The sequence below is a fragment of the Pinus tabuliformis genome, chromosome 6 (assembly GCF_031772625.1).
Source record: "Pinus tabuliformis cultivar Carrire ecotype Pingquan chromosome 6, CPIR1, whole genome shotgun sequence".
Lineage (NCBI taxonomy): Eukaryota > Viridiplantae > Streptophyta > Pinopsida > Pinales > Pinaceae > Pinus > Pinus tabuliformis.
In genome coordinates this window covers 1,422,270,401-1,422,290,803 of record NC_142292.1, presented here as the reverse complement: position 1 = coordinate 1,422,290,803, position 20,403 = coordinate 1,422,270,401, and the positions used below count along the sequence as shown (strand labels likewise).

Genomic DNA, 20,403 nt, shown 5'->3' with positions numbered 1-20,403 from the left:
TCGAGACTCCAGGCAGTTGCTGCTCCACGCAGCGCTGTTGCTCCAGACTCCACGCAGCGCTGAGCCGTCGATCTTTGCTGCTCCAGTCTCTAGACTCCACGCAGTTGCTCCAGACAGTGTACAGTAAGTTTCGCTGCAATTTTTTTTTTAAATTTTTTTTCATGTTTCAGTGTTAAAGTTTTATCATTTATGTGGCATTAAAAAACTCAGAACTGTAAATTGTTTGTCAAATTCATGGTTTAAATTTTTTTGAAGCAATATCAGTAGTAATAAAAAATAAAAATTAAGAATTTTAATTTCTGTGAACTTAGAAGTTAGAACTATACAATTTGGAAACCAGTTGGCACTAGGCAATAATCACTTAGAGTTAAAATAGTTTCTGTTTTATAAATTTAAATTTTTATAAATTATCAGTAGTTTTAAATTTTAGATTTTGAAACCCTTCTTGCAGGGCATTAAATAATACAAAATCTGCAAAATAAATTATTTGCAAAATGAGTGACAACAACCAAAGTGGCAGTGACAGTGAAACTAAAAGTGAATATGATCCTCAAACTGAAACAAGTCCTCTTCAAACTGAAACTCCATCAACAAGGAATGAAACCCATGGCAGTAGTGCAGCTAGTGCTAATGTCATTCCAACGACTCCAACCCCATCAAAGTCATTGGCAGAATATGCAAAGGGGACATTTAATCCAAGCAAACCTCTTTTGCTATATGCTACCAAAATGTCTGGCTCTTCAACCCAACCAAAACCGGGAAGCAAAAGAGGTGGGACATGCCATTGGAAATGCAACGTTTGTGGCCATTCTTGGGCTGGGAGTTATAGTCGTCTCAGGATGCATCTTTTGGGTGTAGGTGGCAAAGGGGTTAGTATATGTTCACATTTAACCATGCTGCAAAAATCAGAGCTCTTGAGAATGCAAATGGCAGCAGATGCAAAGGGCATGTTCTCAAGCAAAAATGTCATGGCCCAAGCTCAACAAAATTTTAATGAAGCCACAAGCTCAAAAAGAAAATTAAAACTAAAAGAGATGAAAGATATGCCTCCACCATCTCCTATTGGGACTAAGGGTTCCCGCTCTTGTGCAGTGGGACCAACTCTTGCAGGGATGTATAGTAAGCTGAACCGTGATGATACAGATGATGCCATTGGCAGATTTCTTTTTGCCAATGGAATTCCTTTCCATGTTAGTCGTTCTCCTTACTACAAGGAGATGGTCAAGGCAATTGCAGCAGCAGGACCCTCATATGTGCCCCCAGGTGAACATAAGTTGAGGATAGTGATATTAGAAAGGCAAGTGGCCAATATTAATGTGCAAAAGGAAACTTTGAGGCAGACCTGGGTGAGGGAAGGTTGTTCTATTGTTATGGATGGGTGGACAGACATTGCCAAACGTCCCCTTATCAACATCATAGTTACCTGCGGAGAGGGGCATTTCTTTCTTAGAGCTATTGATTGTTCTGGAAAGCGCAAAGATGCAGCGTTCCAATTTGAGCTTCTTCGGGATACTATAGAGGAGGTTGGCTCTACAAATGTTGTACATGTTGTGACAGATGCATCAACAGTGTGTAGATCAGCAGGATTAATGATTCAAAGTAAATACAGACATATTTTCTGGACCCCTTGTTGTGTGCATGCACTCAATAATGCATTGAAAGACATTGGCAAAATTGAGTGGGTATCTAACTTGGTGACAGCTGCAAGAAATGTGCAAATGTTTATTTGCAATCACCACACCTCCTTAGCCATGTACAGGTCTCATGCGAGGAAGGAATTCCTCAAGCCTACCGATATGAGATATGCTAGTTATTTTCTTTTATTAGAGAGGATGTTGGAGGTGCAGTCAGCATTGCAGGCCATGGTTGTGACTCCAGATTGGAACAGATGGGCAGAATCCAAGACAGAGGAAGGGAAGAAAATCAGGATTCAGATATTGGATAATGATTGGTGGACAGATTGTGATTATTTGGTGTCACTCTTACGTCCTGTAGTTGAGGTCATTCGCTACACTGACACAGATTCTCCTACTCTTGGAGAAATTTACGAGACTTTTGATAGCATGTTGGATCAAGTAAGGGTGGCCATTTGTGAGAAAGATCCTTCCTTAGAGTTCTATACGACTCAGATTCGACCCATTATTCAGCGTAGGTGGGATTGAATGAATACACCTTTGCACATGGCGGCATATGCACTCAACCCAAAATGGTATGTGGCAAGAACTGGTAGAATTCTTCCCATTGAAGATCCAGAGGTCAAAAAGGGATTTCGAGCAGCCATTACAAAGATGTATAGTTCAGAAGAAGGGAGAACCATTAGGAGACAGTGGATGCAATTTGCAAGTCTCAATGGTCCCTTCAACAAGCCTGATGCAAGGGAAGATCGCAATGATTTAGGCCAGACTGACCCCATTGGTTGGTGGACCATGCATGGGGATGAGGCTCCAGAGATCCAACAACTTGCTATTCGCTTATTGTCTCAGATTGCTAGTTCCTCTGCAGCAGAGAGGAATTGGTCCACATATAGCTTCATCCACTCTATCAAGAGGAATAGACTTTCCTCTAGGAGAGTAGAGAATCTAGTTGCAGTGCACAGTTCTCTACGTCTTGCACATAGGAAGACACCAGAGTATCGGAGGGGACTAGCAACATGATGGGATGTGGATCCAGAGGATAGTGCACAGATAGATGATGAGGATGGATCAGATTAGTTGCAGCATGGTTTGGTTGGAGTTCCATTGGTTACTCAAGGGAGTGACTCTGACTCAGATAATGACATTCCCATTGATGGTCTTGATGACTTCATGCAGCAAATGGATGTAGAGGACCAATCATTGAGATTGAGTCCTTGAAGTTGATTTTATTTTCAGTGTTCATTTTCCATTTTTACTTTTCAGTTTTACTTTTAACATTTGAGTTGTGACACTAGATATTGATGACCGACTCTTCACTCTTAACTATTTTTGAGTTTGAAACTTTGAGTTATATAAATTGAAATTTTTAATTTAGTGTTCAAACTTCAGTATCTAGTATATTAAAATTTAATATAGTATATAGTAATATACTAGTATGTTTTGCTTTCAATTTAGATTCTAGAATGATGAATGATGAATTCAGAATTTTCAATTTTCAATTTAATTTTTAAATCAATGATTCAATGTAGATTATAGAATGATGATTGATGAATGATGAATGATATGGATCAATGTACATTGTATTTGAATATTTCATTATTGAATCTTATGGTATTGATGAATTAGAATTTAGAACATTATAATGAGTATGTCATATGAATGATGTATGTATCAAAATGAATGATGAGGACGGATCAAGATTCAATTACAATATGTCATTATTTGATTCAATTATGAATTTAAATTTTATGTATGGATCAAATTTGAAATTTCAATGTATTGGTATTACTATTACTAATTAGTCTATTTAATATGCTTTCATTATTGAACAATGAATATGAACATGAAAATTTCAAAATTATATATATATATATATATATATATATATATATATATAAAATTAAAAATTGTATTATATATACCCCGACGTCCCCCCGTCCCCCCTAAATTTCCCTAAAATTTGAGGGTACTCCCACACGTCCCCTTTGTGTGTCTCCCCGTCCCGGAGACTTGGTGGAACATTGCTTTTGGTTAGTTTCAGACAAGGGACCCATGCACCTTGACAAAACTGTATAATAGGACGTCTCTCCATAGTGGATGTAACCGAACTTGCTCGGAATGCTACAATCCACTTTCGGGAGGTCTCTCCGGGCCTGAGGATTCAGGCTTCTTGTCACAATTGCTAGTGTGTGCTACAAATTTCGGGTTCCAATTCTCCAAGGACCTTAACTGCCCTAGAAAAATTCGTAGTATGCCCTGTAAGCTTCGATTTTCCTCTTGGCTGGACTTAATGCCTTGTCACAAAATATTTATCCATAGATACTTTGATCTGGACAAAACTTAGCCACAAAGGTAATCCGTCCTTCCTTAGAAGTTTAGATCAATCTTATGTAGTTTCGTGTGGCCAAAACAATAAACCGAAGATAAATAGATGAAAAGAGATTTATCAACTAGTGTGGATTCTTTCACCACTGAAATTGATAGGAGGAAAGGGGTTTTAAAACCCTCAGAGCCTTAGACTCAAAGAAAACAGAGATAATTGATCCAATCCAATTATGATCCAAATGAATCCAATCCTCTTGAATTGATAGATTTCTTTGAGGGGCTCTTCTTCCTTAATTGATTGAGTGAGGTTCATTCAAAATCCCCAACTTTGGGTTTCTTTGCCCAGTTGCCCCAAAACTTGCCCAAACATTGGGTATTTTTGGGTTTTCCCCTTTACCAAGGGCTATAGCCTACGGGGATCGATAAGCTACTTCGTCTCTTAGGAAATTAATTTCTCAGGAACATTACATCTGATCATTTGAAAATTTGTCAAGTGCCTTGTGCATTAGGCCATGGGGTCTTCACATCCTACTAGGTGGAACTTGGCAAGTAACAGGGGGCTATTGAGAGTGTGCCATACCAAATGCTACTACGACCACCTCCATAGAGACTGCCAACTAGGGGAAGAGATGGAAGACATCCCACTTCATCTTCCACATTTTCCAAAAGAGTTTCACTTTCCACTTCAGGTTCAGGCTCAACACGTCCACCTACTGCTTCTAGACGAAGAATGTCACTGATGACCTTTACCCATAAAAGGGGTAGAGGAAATCTTTGAAACTTGATATTTTAGTGCCATGTTACTTGGGAGCGGGAGCGGGAGCGAAAACGGGAGCGGGAGCGACCATTTTCAGAAGCTCCCGGTTTGGGAGCGAATCCGGGAGCGATTTTTTAAAAATATATATATATTTTTTATATTTTTTTATTTTTGATACATATATGTCAACAAAAACATGTAGAATGATGAATTAGACATAAAAAACATAAAAAAACATAGATTGATCATTGAACCATATCACATCAATCATCTAGAAATTATAATCGTCATCAACCATGTCCACAAGTTAGTAAAATACATATTACAACTGCAACATATTGAGTCTTATAAATCATGATTCATCAAATTCAATATTAAAGTTTCAACTTCAAGCTTTCAGAATTGAAAATTCAATAACATTTATCATCATTGATCACCAAAGTTGTACTTGTAAGCTAAGTTTAACCATTACAAGAAGTAATATCGAAGATATTTCTAAGTCCTAACTTCTAACTGTTAACATGATATGAAATGTTAAAAATTTATAAAATGAAACATGAATAATGAGATGAAATGAAACAACTTTAGTCTTTCACAAAGCATCATATTCATAATTCACAATCATTACCAATGAGTTATAATTGCCAAGGCCCAATTTCAAACTTCAAATTTTCATTGTCACAGTGATATAATGTTTACAAAAAATATCATTATGATATGAAAGAGTCAAGAGTCAAGAGTCAAGGACTCAAAACTCAACAGTTATGAAAACTAAAGTCTAATAGAAACTAAAAAAGACAAGTAAATTGTAAATCTACATGTGGCCCTTGCCACGAGAGTCTCCAGGAGTATAAGCAGGTCGTGGTGGTCTTCTAGGAGTCTCCCGCACAGACCGACGACCAGAACTAGAACCTCCACATGAGGGTGTAGATGGAGGTGGCGACAGCAAAGGAACAAGACTCGGACCTCGAGCACTGCTACTGGATGGTGGAGGTGGAGGTGGAGGTGGCATGGCTGCTGCTTCATTTTCATCCCTTACAAGTTCCTCTTCTAGTTCTTCAATATGTATAATGCCATCCTCCAAATTGTCATCCTCTGGGTGATTGTCCCAAATTTTATATGTGGGATCCTCATTAGTCCGATCACAGTAATGACTCAACAACCTCAAGTTGTAGTGCACATAAACCAAGCTTTCTGCTCGGTTTTCATTGAGTCTGTTTCTTTTCACATTATGTATATAGCTGTAGGTGCTCCAACACCTCTCTGCAGAAGAAGAATTTACAACCTGTGAAAGAACTTTTTTTGCCAATTTTGGCAAAAGTCCGTGGCTGCCATATGTTTCCCACCATGTGAGAGATTCAAATTTATCTTTGTCGTCCATTGCATGGAAGTTACCATACAAACCAGTGCCACTGAAGTATCTGCCTATTTCAAGGCGCATAGCTGCACATTCCTCCCTGTCAGGTACCAACTTTTCTAATGCTTCCAAATATCCTTTAGTTACCTCTTGATCTAAATGGGGTTTTGTCCTAACCCCACCCCCTGCTGCAGGTTGGCCCAACCAAGATGTAGAGTAGTATTTTGGCGTAAGGATATACGCCAAGCAATGTAGTGGAAGGTTAAGCCTATTCCACCGTTCACACACACAATCATGAATCAGTTTGTACAAGTTGGGATCTCTATTATGAACAATGTCTTTTATTTCCCCCAACATGGTATCCATTTGCTCATACACCTCGCCAATCACTGGTTTGTCTGTATCTGCAAACCGAATCATGTGATAAATTGGCTTGGTGAAATCCAATACCTGCCTCACACTTGTCCAAAACTGCCCATCAAGAGCGGCCTCCTCCACCATTTCAAAACCTGCCATGTCAGCTACATTTGTAGCCCTTTCCTTTAACACCTGCCAATGTGGACTTGATACCATGCTAGCTAATGCCTCTCTTACCTTCAAAAGGCGCCTGAAGGTGAGGTAATAGCTACCAAATCTAGTCCTCCCAATCTTCAGCAACTCCAATCTCGAGTGACTGCGGAAAAGGCCATGGGTATTGCTATGATTTGTAATAAATTTTATCATTTGTTTGCCTTTCTTGTACAAATTACCAATCCATTGGTATTGTTCATTTTTGTTTTTGACAATATCATGCAACAGAAGGTTCAATGTGTGAACCAAACATCCAGACCAAAATATGTTCGGGTATTTATCCTCAATAATTGCTCCCGCTACCTTACAATTAGGAGCATTATCAGTGATGACTTGGATGACATTGTATGGGCCAATACGCTTAATTGTTTCAAGTAATGCTTCTGCAATGTTGATGGCGGTCTTGAACTTGTCTGAGTAATCATGTGCAGCTAGAAAGATGGGACCACTAACAGACACAGCAAGAACACTTATCAATGGCTTGCCTTTTACATTTGTCCATCCATCAGATACAATGGACACCCCATGGTCAGTCCAAGAACTTGTCATTTTATTCAAAGAATGTGATATTTTTGCTTTTTCATGATCAAGGCCAACGGTTCTTGCCTTGTCATACCCAGGGCTCTTGTATCCTTTAGCGGCATCATTTATGGCAGAAACCATTTCGTGCCAATAAGGTGAGCGTAGAACATTGAATGGTATCCCACATGCATAGAGAAACCTGTAAACTTTTGAATCCACATCATTCCTACACCCCTCATCAAGGAAATCTGATATGGTTCTACGCCTTAAAGATGATGACCCTGTGCCTCCATGTCCATATCCACTGCCTTGGGAGGATGCTGAAGGAGTTCTTTGTGATTGTGAGCTTGGTTTAAAGAAACCCCTTGATTTTTTTGTTCTGTATTGGGCTTCCTCCTCTTCCCTTATGTATTTGGCTCTATCTGCTGTTGACACCGCTGTACAAGTTTTGATTCCTATTTGTTTCTCTCCATCCCATGGCCTTTTCCCGCAGAGGTGTCTTCTAGCACGGGTGTATGAACCTGTGTAATCAGTGTTGCAATGGGGGCAATGAAATTTAGTGGTTCCACCCCCTCTCCCTGTTTCAGCCCTGTGAACATATTTCCATAATGGAGTTTGGTCTTGTTTAGTTTTTTGAGGGTCATGTTCACCCTCCTCCAGCTCCTCCTCACTGGGGTTTTCACCCATTTGACTTTCTCCGGCTTCTTCATCCCCCTCTTCAGTTTGGGGCCCCCTCCGTTTCCTACTCTCCAGCACCATAATAACCATAAAAGGGACCAGGAAGAGGAAAATGCCAATAAATATAGCCAGGTCCATGGTGTTTGATGTTTGTAGGGTTTTGATTCTTGAATCTGCAAATTAATTTAATTTATTGGGATTAATTAATTTAATTTATCAATTTAATTTAAATACATGATCTTTAAACTCAAACAGCTAAATTAAATTAACTAAATTAACTACCTAACCAGCTAAACTAACTAAATTACTAAGTTACTTACCTCTGCAGGCTTGCTCCTCGCTCCTTGGCACTTGCTCCTCGCTCCTCAGCACTTGCTCCTCGCTCCTTTGCTCTTGCTCCAGCTCCAAACTCAAGCTCAATGAAGTTAGAATGAATTTTTTTTGGCCCATTGGGCTTATAAAACCAAAAAAATTTTCTAATTTTTTTTTTTTTTTTATTTTCGGGTCCGGCGGATTTTTTTTCCGCCGAACCGCTCCCGGCCCGGCTCGAATCGCTCCCAGAGCGATTTTTAATGTCCGGGAGCGATCGCTCCCCGATCGCTCCCGGGCATTAAAAATCGCTCCGGGAGCGCCGGAGCGATCGCTCCCTATGTCGCTCCCTAACAGACCAGGGAGCGCAAATTTTTTTAAGGGAGCGCGCTCCCGCCCGGAGCGCGATTCGGGAGCGGGTTCGAGGGGGGGGGGGGGGCGCTCCCCCGCAACATGGTTTTAGTGCATCATGATTAGCCTTGTAGGCTTGCAGTATCTAGATGCCTCATGATGATCATCTCATGAGATACACCTTTTTGTTTTGATGCGATTTTCTTTGATCTTATTAAGACTTGTGACTTAGGAGAGTTAGGACAGATATCATATTCCAGTATTGATGTTTGATGTACTGCTTGACATCTTATACATTTTATATAGTAGTTTTATCTTCATATTTATCTGACAGTGTGTTTGTTTGATGTTGCTTTAGAAGTTAAAAAAAAAATGAAAAAATGATTATTTTTAGTTTTCAAGTTTCCCTATAATTTCTGATAATTTCCCCGATATTTGACAAATTATAATTTTATGGTTTTCAATAAGTATCAGTGGTGATTTCAAATAGACAAGTGGCTTAACCAAAGGGCATGCGGTCAGGAGATGTATGAATTGGATTGGAATTAACTTCAACTGCAAATAACCCAGCAAAATCCACAAGTCTGCAATATTTTACAGGTTATAACAGCTCTGAATATTCACTTATTCACTTATAGCGAAGTATTAATGATCAAATAGATACACCAACATGGATCTAACTTGCTTGCATTAAATAGATGACATCAGATATGAAGATGAAACAGCAAGACAATTTTCCATTAAATAAGAGTCCTCAAAAAATTATGTTCTCAGATTTGCTATCAATTTTAGCTGAAGAGGATCAAAGTATCTCTCTATTCAGCCATTCCTTCACTAGCTAAGATCAGCAGAAATAGCCAGGTACAATATTTAACAAATGCAAACAGAAGAGAATCAGCTTTACTTGAATTCTCCAGCCATGATAATTATTGAAGCAATCCAAAATCTGGTCAATACCAGTGCCTTAACAGTCACCACCAGTGTTTTAGGATCTTCTCCAAAAGCTGAAATTGCAAGTTGTGAATGGGCGGAAGGCCTTATTTTATAGGCTTTCTTTTCTAATGACCTCCCAATAAAATATATTTAGAAATTACTAAAAGCTTCAATAGTATAAGGAAAACTCTAGAAGCCTCTAGGGGAAAGTGCTCCTTTAGAAACTTCCAATAAAATATTATCTAGAAACCCCTAGAAACTCCTTCTCCATATTTTCTTCTAATCATTTATTTTAAAGAACCTTCTAGAATCCTCAATTGAAATATCCTTAGAAGTATCTAGAACTTTTCGTAAAATTCTGTTTAGAAATTCCACATTCCATCTTTTCCTTCATATATTCTCGTTAGAAACTACTAGAAGTCACCCTAAACCTTCTTTTCTGTAAAATATGGCATAAGGATCCTCATAACCATCCTCTGATGTGGAGTGCTCCTCTAAATACGTAGCCATTGCCTCCGCATATGTCAAAATCATCCAAAAAACAATGGATCTCTACCAAGCCATTGCAACCTGTAAAGTATGTTGATTCACTAAGGGTATGCATCCCCTGACACTGTGCTGCTGAGAAAAAATAATGTGTCCGAAAATGCAAATGAACTAGTGTTTTCAGGCAGTAACAAATCATATCTTCTATGCCCTTCATTCTTTGATATGATGTCTTCTGTATTTGCAACGGTGTTTTTGGTCTCTACTAATATGCTTCAGCCTTGGGAAGGACATCTCCTTGAAATTGTCTTTAGTGTTTGCAAAGATGTGCTGTCTCCCTTTCATGGACTTCAAAATTGATCCTTTGCAGGGTTTGAAATGGTTGCCGTGGGTTTTGAAATATTTAGAGGTCATCAAAATATTTGTGGTGGGTGTTGAAATAGTTTTGGGCAATTGCCTCCATCTTGTGTTCGTAAATTGTTTCGCTCATTGTCAAGGGACCTCTTTCTATGTTTGTCATCTGGAGCATTTCAAAGCCCCTCTTCAAAACTCAGAACTAATACTTTATAAATGCTTTTGTATTTTTTAACATTTAATCTCTAAAATATAGAGACCAATGTGCCTTTTCTTCTCCTTGATTGCTTGGACCACACATGAGTAGATTGAGGTATACTGCTCATGCTCTCATACATGTGCAACTCTCTAACCTATATCATGCCTTGTTACGCAATTAACAATACCCAATATGGTTATGGTGGGTTTAACCACCTAACAATAGCTATTACATATTGGTCACATGCTACTAACTGTTGAGAAAAATAGATGACATCAGATATGAAGATGAAGCAGCAAGACAATTTTCCATTAAATAAGAGTCCTCAAAAAATTATGTTCTCAGATTTGCTATCAATCTTAGCTGAAGAGGATCAAAGTATCTCTCTATTCAGCCATTCCTTCACTAGCTAAGATCAGCAGAAATAGCCAGGTACAATATTTAACAAATGCAAACAGAAGAGAATCAGCTTTACTTGAATTCTCCAGCCATGATAATTATTGAAGCAATCCAAAATCTGGTCAATACCAGTGCCTTAACAGTCACCACCAGTGTTTTAGGATCTTCTCCAAAAGCTGAAATTGCAAGTTGTGAATGGGCGGAAGGCCTTATTTTATAGGCTTTCTTTTCTAATGACCTCCCAATAAAATATATTTAGAAAATACTAGGAACTTCAACAAAATAGTATAAAACAAACCCTATAAGCTTCTAGGGAAGAGTGCTCCTCTAGAAACTTCCAGTAAAATATTTTTTAGAAACCCCTAGAAACTCCTCCATATTTTCTTCTAATCATTTATTTTAAAGAACCTTCTAGAATCCTCAATTGAAATATCCTTAGAAGTATCTAGAACTTTTCGTAAAATTCTGTTTAGAAATTCCACATTCCATCTTTTCCTTCATATGTTCTCGTTAGAATACTAGAAGTCTCCCTAAACCTTCTTTTCTGTAAAATATGGCATAAGGATCCTCATAACCATCCTCTGATGTGAAGTGCTCCTCTAAATACGTAGCCATTGCCTCCGCATATGTAAAAATCATCCAAAAAACAATGGATCTCTACCAAGCCATTGCAACCTGTATGTTGATTCACTAAGGGTATGCATCCCCTGACACTGTGCTGCTGAGAAAAAATAATGTGTCTGAAAATGCAAATGAACTAGCATTTTCAGGCAGTAACAAATCATATCTTCTATGCCCTTCATTCTTTGATATGATGTCTTCTGTATTTGCAACGGTGTTTTTGGTCTCTACTAATATGCTTCAGCCTTGGCAAGGACATCTCCTTGCAATTGTGTCTTTAGTGTTTGCAAAGATGTGCTGTCTCCCTTTCATGGACTTCAAAATTGATCCTTTGCAGGGTTTGAAATGGTTGCCGTGGGTTTTGAAATATTTAGAGGTCATCAAAATATTTGTGGTGGGTGTTGAAATAGTTTTGGGCAATTGCCTCCATCTTGTGTTCGTAAATTGTTTCGCTCATTGTCAAGGGACCTCTTTCTATGTTTGTCATCTGGAGCATTTCAAAGCCGCTCTTCAAAACTCAGAACTAATACTTTATAAATGCTTTTGTATTTTTTAACATTTAATCTCTAAAATACAGAGACCAATGTGCCTTTTCTTCTCCTTGATTGCTTGGACCACACATGAGTAGATTGAGGTATACTGCTCATGTTCTCATACATGCATGTTCTCATACATGTGCAACTCTCTAACCTATATCATGCCTTGTTACGCAATTAACAATACCCAATATGGTTATGGTGGGTTTAACCACCTAACAATAGCTATTACATATTGGTCACATGCTACTAACTGTTGAGAAAAATGGTACCAAGGAAGTGTTTCCTAGTGCATTGGCCTTTTTGCCTAGGAAAACACTTTAATAACCTTTTTGTGATATGAAATTGTGTTATATTAATGTCATGGAGTAAAGTCGCTTAATGTGGTGGTACATGTGCTCGGTACTTTTTAATTAAGTCACTTTAAGTTTTAAATGTGAGTTTAGAGAGAAAAAGTACCAAGTATCATTTAATATTAAAGTGATTTTTATGATTTAAAAGTGACTTTATGAGAGAAAAAATGCACATGGTACAAAACATCTTAAAGTGACTAGGAATTTATTAAGTGAGGGTGACCACATGAGAAAAAGGGGTCAAGAGAGGGAAATGATCTCTACCCTTGATCTAATGAGCTGAGATTTAATCTCAGCCATTAGATCTCTAGGTTAGGTTTTTCCACATTTAGAGATGACAAAAGGGAAAATGCAAGTTATTCCTCGTCATCCTCATGTGTGCATAAGGAGAAGAGGTCAAACTCCTAGAAAGGCTACAAACACGAATTTTCAGTTGAGACCACAGGCATGAATCCTGAGTTTTTCGCTCCATGAGTTTAGGCCTAGGTTGCAAGGGTTTTCAGGCCGAGTTTAGGCTGAAATTTATGGTGGATAGCGAGCCGAGTTCAGGTCGAAATTTGTGGTGGTTACCAGGCTGAGTTCAAGGCAAAACATAAGGAAGGAACCAGGCTGAGTTTATGCACTGTTTCTAGGCCGAAATTTCTGGGTGAACATTCCAAGAAAGGAGCTGAAAATCAACACAAAAATCGAGGCATTCTAGGTAGAAGTTGAGGCACGATCTTCCAAGAGAATTTCTACTATGTTTGGCTCAGAAATCGAGGCATTGTCTGAGGGTTCCCGTGCACAAAATTCGAGGCATTTATCAGTTTGACTTCAGGACTGTGGGAGCTTGAATTTCCTTGTAACTTGGTAGTGATATGTTCTAACAAAAAGGGAGATACGTTTCACTTCTTCTCAGTTGTACAAATTTCCTTAGGAGCAATTAAAATACTTATTGAAGACTGGTTTTCCCCTTCTGGGTTTTTCTAGGGTCTTAGACCAAAAACACTGTGTTGATTTTTTGAGTGTGTGCTTGCATTTAAATCTTGTATCAGCTATGTAAAATCAGAGAGTAGAGTAGTCCGTGTTGTTTTATGTTAAATGCATGCTAATATATATATCGGTTCACATGTTGTGATGGGTTTTGGGCATTAAACCTATGCAAAAACTTGAATCTGGGAAGGGCTACAACAAACATATATTTTCTACATGCTATTAGAGCTTGGGAAGCTCCAAATATGAGAATGGAAGCTTCATATTTGAGATTTTCTTCAGCTGATAGAAGAAACCAGCAAGCACCTTCTACTAAAACAGTGAGAAGGCCAACCTAAAACCATCTTTAGAAAGCCAAAGGACTGTTGGTTGAGAGGGAGGAAGGTTTCCTTGTGACAGATCTATGGTAGATCTGATTGTTTGGTGTTGGTTGGGAGGGTCATGGTGACTGGTATAAGGGTGGAGGATAGATTGGCAGGGGCAAAAAACTTTGGCCCTTGGAAGGAGAGGATGATGCTTTTGTTTGAGGAGTTGGAGGTATGCAACATTGTGGAGAAACTCCCATAGATCTTGCTCAGTTGAGTGAGTTCAACAAGAAGAATGTAAAAGCAAAGAGAATCATTATCGATGCCATCAAAGACCACCTATTCCATCATGTGATCGGGAAGAAGTTTGCTTCTGAGATGTGGGAGTCTCTAGTCACACTACACCAAAGTTCCAATGAGAACATGAAGATGGTTTTGAGGCAGAAGCTAAGAAGTACCAAGATGACCAAGACCGACATGGTGACCTCATATCTCTCCAAGATCCCACAGGTGAAGGATGAGTTGGCTGCAGTGGGGGAGGATATCCTCGAGGACCAGTTGGTCAGGATCGCACTAGATGGTTTCACCCAACAATGGGATGTATTCATACATGGCATTGTTGCCAGAGAGCACTTTCTAGACTAGAGGAGGTTGTGGGATGACTTCATCTAGGAGGAGACCAGGAGGAGTGCCAAGAGGCATCCAGTGTAGTGGGGGAGATGAGGAGGAGCATGTTGCCCTTACTACTAAGGGCAAGAAGAAGAAGGGGTCCACTAGTGGGGCCAAGCGACAAAAGGAGGAAGAGAGGTTCGAGAAGGGCATGAGCAAAGTGAGATGCTTTGCTTGTGGGGAGATGGGCCACTATGCTTCTAAGTGTCTCGAGAACGAGGGGAAGAAGAAGGATGGTGGCAACATCAACTGAGGTGGAGGAGTTAACCTCGAGATTTGAGTCAGAGTTTGCGCTGGTGGTGAGCTTAACCACTAGTATTGTATCCACAAGTGTCTGACTTATAGACAATGGAGTATATAGCCATATGACTAGAGTGAGGGAGCACTCTACGAGTCTAACCTAGAGTTTAGACTTGGAGGTGGTGCTTGGAGAGGACATCGGGGTAAGAGTGGCAAGAGTGGGGATTGTATCCTTTTAGAGGGAGTCATTGCCACCTCTGAATGTGATAGAGGTCCTTTATGTACCGGGCCTGAGGGGGAACCTGATATCGGTTTCTTATATTGAGGACAGGGGATAGGTTATGTTGTTTTAGGATGGATAGGTCTTGATGTATCCCATGGGATCTAACATGGCATCTACTATAGTGATTGGTGTCTGTGAGGGGACTTTATAGGTTCATGTTTCAGCTTGCCAGGACCGTGAGGAGGTCACAAGAGGGTGATCGTGTAGAGTAGCAGGCTCTTGGGCGGGGGAGCACACTACAGGTTTTAGGGTCCACTGGTACAGGTTTACAAAGGTTAGGAGGATTACTGGCTTTTGGGATGACATGTACACAGGTATCAGGATCTTTGAGTGCAAGAACTCTGAGTACAAGATCACTATAGGCCACAGGGACATCTTCATCAAGGCGGTGTCAGGGGATGGAGATGAGGCTCCCACACTTGTGCAGGAGACTTCTTCAGGGAGGAGGAAGCTGGAAAGGCTTTATGGTACCTTGAAGGAAGCACATGAGTCAGTGAAGGAGAGCAGACCACTAGAGAGGTTGGGTGGTGATGTGGCGAGAGTAGTGGGTGACAGGATGGTACCAAGGGGTGAGCATATCCACTTTAGAGATAAAGATGGAGTGGTGGGAAACAACTTCCTCAGTAAGAGGGAGTGTTGAGAAAAATGGTACCAAGGAAGTGTTTCTTAGTGCATTGGCCTTTTTGCCTAGGAAAACACTTTAATAACTTTTTGGTCATGTGACATTATGTGTTATATTAATGTCATGGAGTAAAGTCACTTAATGAGGTGGTACATGTGCTAGGTACTTTTTAATTAAGTCACATTATGTTTTAAATGTGACTTTATGAGAGAAAAAGTACATATGGTACAAAGCATATTAAAGTGTATAGGAGTTTATTAAGTGAGGGGACCACATGAGAAAAAGTGTCAAGAGAGGAAAATGATCTCTACCCTTGATCTAATGAGCTGAGATTTAATCTCAACCATTAGATCTCTAGGGTTAGGTTTCTCCTCATTTAGAGATGACAAAAGGGAAAAGGAAAGTTATTCTTCATCATTCTCATGTGTGCTATTGAGGAGAGGAGAGCCAACAACTTGAAGGGAGGCAGAGATTGCTGTGAATAAGGAGAAGAGGTCGAACTCCTAGAGAGACTACCAGCACGAATTTTCAGCTGAGACCACAGGCACGAATCCTGAGTTTTTTGCTTCAGGAGTTTAGGCTGATTTTGCAGGGGTTTTCAGGCCGAGTTTAGGCCGAAATTTATGGTGGTTAGCAGGCTGAGTTCAGGCCAAAATTTTTTGTGGTTACCAGGCCGAGTTTATGGACTGTTTCCAGGCTGAAATTTCTGGGTGAATAGGCCGAGAAAAGAGCTGACAGTCAGTGCAGAAAATGAGTTATTCTAGGCAGAAGTTGAGGCATCTTCCAGGAGAATTTCTTCTGTGTTTGGCTCAGAAATTGAGGTATTGTCAGAGAGTTCTTGTGGAAAAAATTCGAGGCATTTATCAGTCTGAGTTCAGGACTGTGGGAGCTCGAATTTCCTTGTAGCTTGGCAGTGATATCTTCTAACAAAAAGGGAGATAAGTTTCACTTCTTCTCTGCTGTATAGATTTCCTTAAGAGCAATTAAATACTCCTTGAAGACTGGTTTTTCCCTTGTGGGTTTTTCCAGGGTCTTAGACCAAAAACACTGTGTAAATTTCCTGAGTGTGTGCTTGCATTTAAATCTTGTATCAGCTATGTAGAATCAGAGAATAAAGCAGTCCTTGTTGTTTTATGGTAGATGCATGCTAATATATATGTATCAGCTCACATGTTGTGATGGGGTTTGGGCATTAAACCTATGCAAAAACTTGAAACTGGGAAGGGCTATAACAAGCACATATTTTCTACACTAACACTACTTTAACATTAACACTAAGTTATAACATATAACATACATATGAGTGTTGATATTATTCTTAACAGTAATTGGAAGCATTATTTTATATTTTAAATTATTTTTTTGGTACCTGCATCATGCCCTTCAAACTACTTCTAATGGATACATGGTTTAAGATCCTAAACTGGGGGAGAAGACATGGTCCAGTTTAAACATAAAACTGTATGTGAAATTTTGTTCTGGATCCTTGCAATTTTGATAGGCACACATTTTTTAACTTCTGATAGTCACATATTTTTTTCTTTTCTATTGATTCTTGTTTGGATAGCTAGTTCTATATCTAGATTTCATTCTTATCATTCGTATCTATAGTAATGTAGGAATGCATCATAATCCAAATATGGCTATAGTTATATATGAGTATAATATAGGCCAACCAGTGCTTTAGCAATTTACTATCTAGCAATACGAGACAGTGTTGGAGGGCTTATTCTTGTTTTGGTCTTTGGGATGCATTTGAGATTCATTGTCATTTGGCATTAATGGGTGCTAACTTTTAAAACTGCCACCAGGTATACGATCATTGGCTCAATATGTGAAGCTGCGACAAAGGTTGTAACTTCCTCCTTGTTGCACAAGATGATTTCAGTCAATGAAGTTGTTCTATTTTCTGTATTTTGAAAACTTGTATTTATTCACACTTTATAAATTCCCAAGATAGGAATGCTTGTAGTCCATGTTTAGTACTTTAGGATTAAAGTACAAGGAGATTTTAGGATGCTTTTAGTTAGAAAGTAAGATGGTAGTTAGATTGGGAAAAGTAGCTAAGTGGTCATTGTAAGTCATCGAGCTATTTAGTGTTTTTCAGATATCTCTAGTCATTAACATTTCTTTGCACAAGTGACCAGGGTATGTTGGTTGCTTAATCATGGTTTCAAGGTTACATGTGTAACTGTCTTCATGAAAAGGTTTCTTCTGATATTGAAGTTACATTTTGGGTTGCTCTCAACCTTTTGATTTTGCATGAGCAGTCCTGCGAGTTAATAGGTACTACTATTAGCAATAACTTGATCCTTGGTCATTGAGTTAAGATTAAATTTTTTCCAAGGTTAGAACAAAATATAAGCCTCACAAATTGCATTAACAATGATACTAGCATAATATCCTTACTGTACTCATTAGCTTCTCTTGGGTACCTATAATTGCCTCCTTACAGTGCACCCCATCAGATAACTGATTGGTAAATCTAAGGTTGAGCCTTGTTTTTTTCCAAGACATTTAAAAAAAACCATGAATTGAAGCAGTAAATCTATTCTCATTACCTACCACATATACGTGACTAGGGTGTACACTGTAGGCAATAGATTTGCTATTATCAGAAAACATGTGCATAGATCTCTCTCTATTGGGTGCCGAACTGTTCTAAAAAGTCATATTGTCTAACTTATAGTCTTGATGAAATTGCTATCAATCATCTTGTACACTCTAGGTTTTGGACAATTATTATCATGTGGGACTTTGCTTGCATCACCTTATGGTAGACATGAAGATGATACAAATATGTTCTAGAGTGTAGATATGCTTTTCTTGCCATACCACATGTGTTTCTATGTTCTTAGTTCCTTGTATATTGGTAACTTGTGATATTTCTGATTGATTGTATGCTTTGTTGATTGAAGTTATTTAGCATTTACAAGCTTGACAAGATCCTTATTAAAAAATGAAATGGGAGATACAATCATACAACAATTATTGTGAATCCTTCTTTGAAGTCTACTCCCAACTACTAGAAATGGTTATATCGTTGCTAGTAGTGTTTGAATCATGCCATGCCCATCTTTTTCAATTGATGTTATTGAATATGAACTAATACCCATTCTCATACTTCTAAAATAAGTTTCCTTTTTTGGTAGCAAATGCTCACAAGTGTAGATATTTTGACTTAGACCCAACCTGGTTTCAAGTTTAGTGAATTCTCATAATGTTTAATGCCCAACCCACATGCTTATTTGCTGCTGTCATAAACATGAATATTTCAAAAAATAGAAACACATGAATCTAATCTACCTTTTTTCTTCTGCTGAGAAAATGCAAGCAACCCACAATTTTTACAAAAGGAATTTTGGTCAATAGATCCTGGAAAAACCTTGAAGGGAAAACCAGTGTGAGAGGAATTTCTTATTCTTCAGAGAAATTTACAGCAATGATTACAGTCATTAAATGCAGACTTCTCTCTTGGAATTCGTGCCCAGAATTCCTAGAAATTTGTGTTGTATCTGCTCCTTGATTTTCGTCCCTGACATCCCCTCGAAATTTGTGCTGCTGTTCTTCAAAAATCATGCCCAGCTCGATTTTCGCACTGCTCTCTGACAGCAATTAATGCAGCAGAAACCCCTCGAATTTTGTGCCCAGCTCCTTGAAATTCATATTGTTCTGCTGCTGTACTGACAGCACAATAAACACACAACACCTCCTTGATTTTCATGCCCAGACTGCCTAAAAAATTATGCTGCTGTAGCAGATCTGACAGCCAGCAATTAATGCCTGTCAGACCCTTGATTTCTGTGCTCAGACTGCAGCAATTAATGCACTGAATCCTCCACGAAATTTGTGTCCTCTACTGCTGTAGTTGCTGTCCTTACTGTTGTACTTGCTCTTCTTATGCTGTACTTGTTCTCTCAGCCCTCTTCTCCTCTTCTCCAAAGCTCATGAAGAATGAATGCAAATGGTGCCTTTTCCTCCCTTGAGTTTCCTTTTTGTTCTCTTATAATGAAGAGAGACCTAACTGTTGAAATTGTAGTGAGCAAGGTCTTTTGGCTTGTGCCTTAGCCAATGAAGACCTCGAATTGTCCTCATGAGTTAGACTTCAGTTAGGATGAGTTATTTCCTGTTTTTTGGAATAATCAAGTTAACACGCGTAGAGTTGGAGGTTCAGTTAAAGAGGAGTCTTGATCAGTTTGACTACAGAACTAGGTGGCAGTTACATGTTCAGTTAGAGCGAGGTAGTCTCCAGTGTTGATTGGAGAAAGGATGAGAAGAACTCTCAATTAACTCGTCAATCAGAACTCGAGTTCTAAATTTGAATTGGGGCTCCTTGCATGTTCGAATTGGGCCTATAAATAGGAGAACAGAGGCACAAGGAATTCATAAGTTTTGTGCACAAGGCTTGTGTGACAAGACAACTCACGAGTTTGTGAGAGGAGCCTTGATTGTGTCCTAAGTTTTAGGAGATCACAAGTGCGCTAGAACTTAGGAGGTTGGTTGTATGCAATGAATAGGAGCGGGGTCCTAAAGAATAGGAGGAAGATAGTGTGCTAAGAAGTAGGGCACAAGTGTGCTAGAAAATAGGCCTTGAAGTGCGCTAGGATAGGGAATTTGCACAAGGAAATAGGGCTGCCAAGTGCGTAAGGAAGGAGTTGGATTGAGCAAGAGCGCACGGTTTGCAGAGCAAGTGAAGGAGGGGACAAAGGATTGGTTGCGAGCTAGAGGGCCGAGATCAAGCGGTGATTAAGGTAGGCTGAGATCAACTATATCTGTTGACATTTGTAAGAGAAGCAAAACACTTTCTCATAGAGACAGATTGCTTTCTAATAGATTCAATTTCTCCAAGACAATCAATAAGATACCACTTCAAGGAAGCAGCTTCTCTCTGTTGGCTTTCCTGAGAAAAATAAGTGTGTCAATTGTGT

General features: G+C 39.1%; 1 protein-coding gene across 1 annotated transcript in view; it reads left to right on the top strand.

The window, feature by feature from the left end:
- The window catches only part of LOC149263979 (cyclin-C1-1-like), a 241,976-nt gene that overhangs the window by 27,510 nt on the left and 194,063 nt on the right, over positions 1–20,403 (top strand). Inside the window, exon 3 of the mRNA XM_089427184.1 lies at positions 17,287–17,326. Within this exon, the coding sequence (XP_089283310.1) occupies positions 17,287–17,326 (40 nt within the window). The remainder of the gene's footprint in view (positions 1–17,286; positions 17,327–20,403) is intronic.